Here is a 6,000-nt window from a genome sequence, read left to right as displayed (position 1 = left end):
ATAGAAATTACATACGGGGAAAATTGGTAATTTGGTGCACAAAAACTTATTTTTGGGTAATTTAATGGGAAAATATTTTCGATTTAGCATTTTATAATGTCAGGAATATGTATTAGCACAGATTATTAATTATTATTTTTTAATTAAGAAACTTACCACCTTATTCACTAAAAAATTACAGATAAAAGGTACAAATTTTGTTGTGTAACTTAAAATGATATAAAGGTTTTGAATTTGTGTGAATTTTGAATTTATGAATATCAATATATTTACAAATTAAACTGCAAAGAAAATATTTGGATTATTGCTAAATTTTTTGATGCAATTACGTCTTATTATGACAACGACTGAATCGAAATTTGAACCAAACACTTCGAGAAAGGTGAATATTATACACACAACTAATATGATCTGTCAAAATTTTATGTAGAAGGATACGAATGCGATCGTATCAACACGATGTGTAATGAAACCTTACTAGATCGAGTAAAATACTGTTAGTAAATTTGACATTCGTATGACTCTCTTCGTCGTATTAGATCAGGGATGTATTTTTAAGTAAACTCAAAAAAGTGAAAAAGCTTGAAACTCCCTTTGTTATTGTTTTATACCAATCGTATTAAAACAAAAAGTATAAATCATACGACTTTTATTATCTTTTTTGAAATACGGATGGAATTTCATCTTCCTTTTTCATTAGACTTTACGTACGTAAAGTGTGATCGTGTGAAGACTCCTTAAGGAAATATATTTTGGTTTTAGCATTCTTAACTTTAGCGCTAGAGACTGAAGGTTATGAAGTGAAGTCCATTCACAATATATTTAACAAGGACAAAATTTCTCAACCAATGTTTAGAGTTGAAATTACTTTTAACTGTTCACAATTGAAGAAAAAGGGTGATACTCATCCCGTATTTAGTTTAAGATATCTTCTTAATCGCAAAATAACTGTAGAGAAACCCATTAAACGCAGACGTCCTCCTCAATGCCTAAATTGCCAAGAGTTCGGTCACACCAGAACTTTCTGCAAATTACCATCTGTTTGTGTGAGATGCGAAGACATCCATAAAAGCCAAGATTGTCCCCACCCAAAACCAGATAACAATAAAAGAAAATGCAGTAACTGTATTCAAAATCACACTGCTAACCAGTGCACAGTGGGGCAGAATGGAATTTTTTTGGAAATAAATCTGGCATTTCTAAACGGCTGATCCGATCGGTATAAAATTTGGCGTGAGCGTAGCCAAGGAGTATTCGAGTTTTAGTTTTGAAAATGAACCGCGGGACTGGGCGGCTCAAAGTAGGGTACCTACGACATGTAAAATTTTTAAACTCGTGCCATTTTTTGTTTTTCACCCAAATACAAAGATTTTTATATTTTCTGAAAGCGCTCGACGAGATCTTGAAAAAACATGCTTGGACTTACTACTTATCTCTTATAATATACGAGTTATAGACATTTAAAAATTTAGTAATACAAAATTTACCATACCTTGGTCCGCCTTTTTTTGAATACCGGGCGTAATTTTGGACCAAATGGACTCAATTTTTTCTTGTTAGTTAGACAACAAAATTTCCAAAAATATACAAAAAATTTCAATATCATCAATATCATTTACAGATCCAAAAATATACGTTTTTTAATTTAATAATTCAACAAATTTTAGATTTTTGCCGTTTTTTTTGCCCAAAATGTGTCTTAACTCTTTTATTAATAAAATAAAATTTTCTTTAAGAACATATAACAATTTTATAGTTTTCTAAAAGGTATCTTTACGCAGAACGCTTTGGCGTAAAAAACTTGTCCTATTTTTTGAAAATGTTACCACTGCGTCCTTCCGAATATGACCTATTTTTTATATCAAAACTTCAACTTTGGGCGACATGTTCTAAAATCCCAAAGCTGGGATCAGAAAACTGAAAGCAGTTTTGGAAACCTCAATATGTTTTCTATTTACTCCAAAAGTATTTTCCCAGCCCTGAAAGAATTGTGGACCCTATGGGCAAAAATGTAAAAAATCCCATTTTTTAAATTTTCATTCCTATTTTTGGGAATTGCGGGATGCCCTTTGACCTTTTGAATTTTTTTTTTGCATTTTCTTATTTGAAATGAAAAATTTAACAAGCGTTGAAGATTTCATTGAGTCTAGTTCATAAAAAAAGATTTTGTCATATATTACATATTTGTTAAATTTCTAAAACTATGATTTATATCAAAATTTTAATAGGGTCGCAGATAGCTACAACAATTTAGTCCATATTTATCCCTTAATATCTTTTTTAGTTAGATATGGAAATTCTCGACCCTTTGCAAAAAATTTCAAGCCAATATCTCAATTACATTCATTTAAACCTGTATCCTTTAATTTCATATTTTTCATATTTTAGTATTAAGTATGACAGAACATACATTTGGTGTTGAATAAAATATTTGGACAATTTTTAAAAATTATTTTATTAAAGACTATAACATTGTATGGCTGTTGTTTAAGAATCTGGAGTGGATCTGTTTTCACCCGTTCTAGAACTAGTTGTTTTTAGAACAAGTTCTAAAATTTTTCCTGGGTATCAGTTTCAATTTTTATGGTAAATTACATTGTATCTCATAAACCACTGGTCCGATTTAAATGAAATGTACAAAAAAATATTAAGACATTACAGAAAGTATTTTTTGTCATCACAATATTAAAATAAAAGATGGAAAACAAAGTAGTAGAAGTGAACTCTTCGACTTTAACTTTTCGCAATCTGTTCAATACAGTAAAGCTAGATCCATATTGCAATACTAATTAAGTTTATGTTTTTAAGATATATAATTTAAATAAAGTAGAGGACAAAAGTTAAATAATTAAACTAAAGTATTTTATTTTTTCAATTATATTTATAACTTAGTACTTTCATTAAGTTTTATATTACCCATAATGTCTACTATAAGAAGGACCTTTTAGAAAATTTACCTAGTACTATTATTTTCATCCATAAGGTTAACTCTTAAATTTGTTACATATATTGATGAAAATAATAGTACTAGCTAAATTTTCTAAAAGATGTTGAGTTTTCCCTAATTAATTTGTCACTTAAAAAACATTAGGTAGGCATGTTATATATCAATGGAAATTTTGTCTATTTTTCAAAACTGTATATAATTTTTGAAAATTCTCCAAATACTGTTTTTAAAAAAATTAAAAATGCTTTTTATTCAGATTTTGCGAAGATTCAAATTTTTCAAATTGCAATAAAAATTTTATTTATGAATATTTTTTAATGAAATTTTACAGATAGGTAGATTTTTTTTACTCAAAATCCAAAATTAAATAAAAATTTCGAATTTTCTAACTAGAAATCCCGGAATTCCCAAAAAGTTTTAAAAATCCCAAAAATCCAAATACCAGGAGCGGGGTTATCGAAACCCGTTACAAAATGATTAAGAACATATTGGGTCATATAAAACAGGTCCTTATAATTTGATATCGACTATGCGATTTGAGAATTTTTGCTCAAAATTGAATTTTCCATAAAAAATAGGGTTTTTTTGGATGGACCTGGTCCCCTCGGTATCAAAAATTTTTAGGTCTTGTTTCATTTATCGTATTTTATGTAAAGTCAGCTTTCCAAAAAGTATAAATTCTATATACATCTTCTTAGAAACTTTTTAGATAACTTAAAAAAAAGATACTTTTTTCCCAAAAAATGGCAAAAATGGCCTTTTTTTAATTTTTTAAATTAAAATGCCTGTAACTTTAGACTCAGTCATGATTTTTACATAATTCTTTGACTGCTTGATATATAAACTTGTTGTAAAGCGAATAAAAAATGGCGAAAATCGGAAATATTTGGACCCGCTATTATCAAAAAACTAAAGTAAGGACGGTTAAAATTTTAAAATTTTAATTCTCAAATGCGAATTTCTCCTAAACTATAAGAGATAATTTACTGCTATGATGACACTTTTTATAGTGCTCGATGAGGAGATTCTATATACGAATTCTAAATCGGAATTCAAATGAAGAAATAGTATCGTTTTAAAAATTTAACATAGCCGAGGTGTCCTAATTTGAGGACCCCCCGCCGGTCCCCTGGTTGGCCTATAAGGTCCAAATTCAAAACCTAAACTCCTCTTTGTGCATACCAAATGTCATTAAAATCGGATTAACCGTTTAGAAGTTACCGAATTATTTCCCTATAATTCCTGCACCTCTATTCAGGTGCAGGAATTATAGGCTTTCAAATGTGTGATATGTAATTGAACATGTCTAAATATTATATATAGTCAACATGGTCATCAATAGAAAGATCTGAGAATGTTTTTTTGTTTCTTAGAATTAACTTAATTTGAACGCTTATTAACGCCTGGTTCTATAATTATAATTATAATGTATTATAAACTGTTTAACTTTGATTTGTTGGAGTTTTAAACGTTGTTAACGTGTTTTCTATAAAATTTTATGTATACACATTACTAACATCACATATGCATCCTAAAAATTTTAAAGGTAAACAATTTTATTAAATTTAAGCATAATATAAAAATTGAAATTTGTACATACAAATAAAAAAGTATAAAGTATGTCATGTAATACCGTTATAAAATTATATTTTATACAGGTTGAAACGTTACGGCTACATTTCGGTAAGCGTTTTCATTGTTTTTCCTTAATTAAAAACGATTGCCGACACGTTTTCTTACGGTTACAGTAAGTTGCACTTGGGAAAGAATTAAATTATATCAATAAAATTATGTATATCAACTTTTTCCTTGTGCGAAATTGCGAAAGTTTGATTCAAGCCTATATACGTACAAGTTGCTACCACAAATGTGCTTTGCTATTCTTAAGAATCATGACAAGATAAGCATTATTTCTGTTCATTTACTTTACCAGTAAATACTTGCAACGAGGGAGTAAAATCAAAATTTCCAAATTTACTGTTTTAAATTGTCAAAAGTAGTAAAAAGTAAATAAACGCTTTTTCAGTAACAATTACGTATGAATTTTTGAACGTCTGATTCATTTATTTTTGTTGTGTAATTTCTTGAAAAAGCGAAATTTATTTAATTTTAATCATTCAGTAATAAAAATTAAATTGTAAATAAACAAAAGCACAAAACATAGAAAATATAAGATGCTAAATTTTACAAGTTCAAAAATAAAAATTGTAATAATTTGCAACGAGAGAACACTCCCAATTTTTATGATGAAATTCACTACATGGACAGGAATTAATCTTTCCTAGATCTAATTAATTGACTAAATTGAGTGTTTTTGTATTTTTTATTCAAACGTGAATGTAAACTAGAGTAAAATTTCGCAACTTCGCACAAGTAAAAAGTAGACGTGATTATTATAAATATAAACATTTCAAAGTAGAATTTGGAACCGATTATAACTAATAGGGTATGTTTTCTGGAAATAAATTAAATATAAACAGTCTTACCATTTGACATTATCATATTTTCCTGTAGACCTGGGTCGTCGGGCATCAGGCGAATGCCTATACCCATAGGACCCTCATGGACGTTAAGAAAATGACCAACTCCATGTCCCGTGCCATGTCCATAATCTAAGCCAACATCCCAAAGCGACTTTCGGGCTAAAGTATCTAAAACTTGTCCCTGTAAAAAAATGTTTTTTTTTTTTTTAAATCATGTATGTAGTTTAGTTATAACGAATTTAAATTAAACTCTTAGCACTTTTACTTTTGTAAAATAGAACAACAAAAAAATGTATTGTGTTATTGCTTTTAGTCATTAACTTCTTTCAAAGTTCATGAAAAACTCCTTTATTGTAGTCCTTACTTAATTCTATGAATGTAATAAGGGTGGTCCTATTTGTTTAGAGAAAATAAATAATTTTATTTTTCCTTACATAAATTTGTATACCGTTTTTAAAAATATGTTGTTTTGTCGATAGTATTTGAGAGATGTGGGTACTGCACTATTTTTTTAGTTAAATCAATATTTCACTAGCACTAAATATTATTTCAAAATAGTTAATAATTTGA

At 28.3% G+C, this 6,000-nt stretch overlaps 1 protein-coding gene across 5 annotated transcripts in view; it reads right to left on the bottom strand.

Moving 5' to 3' along the window:
• LOC111683220 (xaa-Pro aminopeptidase ApepP) overlaps positions 1-6,000 on the bottom strand; it is a 388,046-nt gene that overhangs the window by 257,024 nt on the left and 125,022 nt on the right. For all 5 annotated transcript variants that reach the window (XM_046949780.1, XM_046949783.1, XM_046949779.1 and 2 more), the window contains one exon: positions 5,434-5,611. In XM_046949780.1, coding sequence (XP_046805736.1) covers positions 5,434-5,611 — 178 coding nt within the window. The remainder of the gene's footprint in view (positions 1-5,433; positions 5,612-6,000) is intronic.

Source organism: Lucilia cuprina, chromosome 4 (genome assembly GCF_022045245.1).
Source record: "Lucilia cuprina isolate Lc7/37 chromosome 4, ASM2204524v1, whole genome shotgun sequence".
In the NCBI taxonomy this organism is placed as follows: domain Eukaryota; kingdom Metazoa; phylum Arthropoda; class Insecta; order Diptera; family Calliphoridae; genus Lucilia; species Lucilia cuprina.
This window is presented reverse-complemented; position numbering and strand designations above follow the sequence as displayed.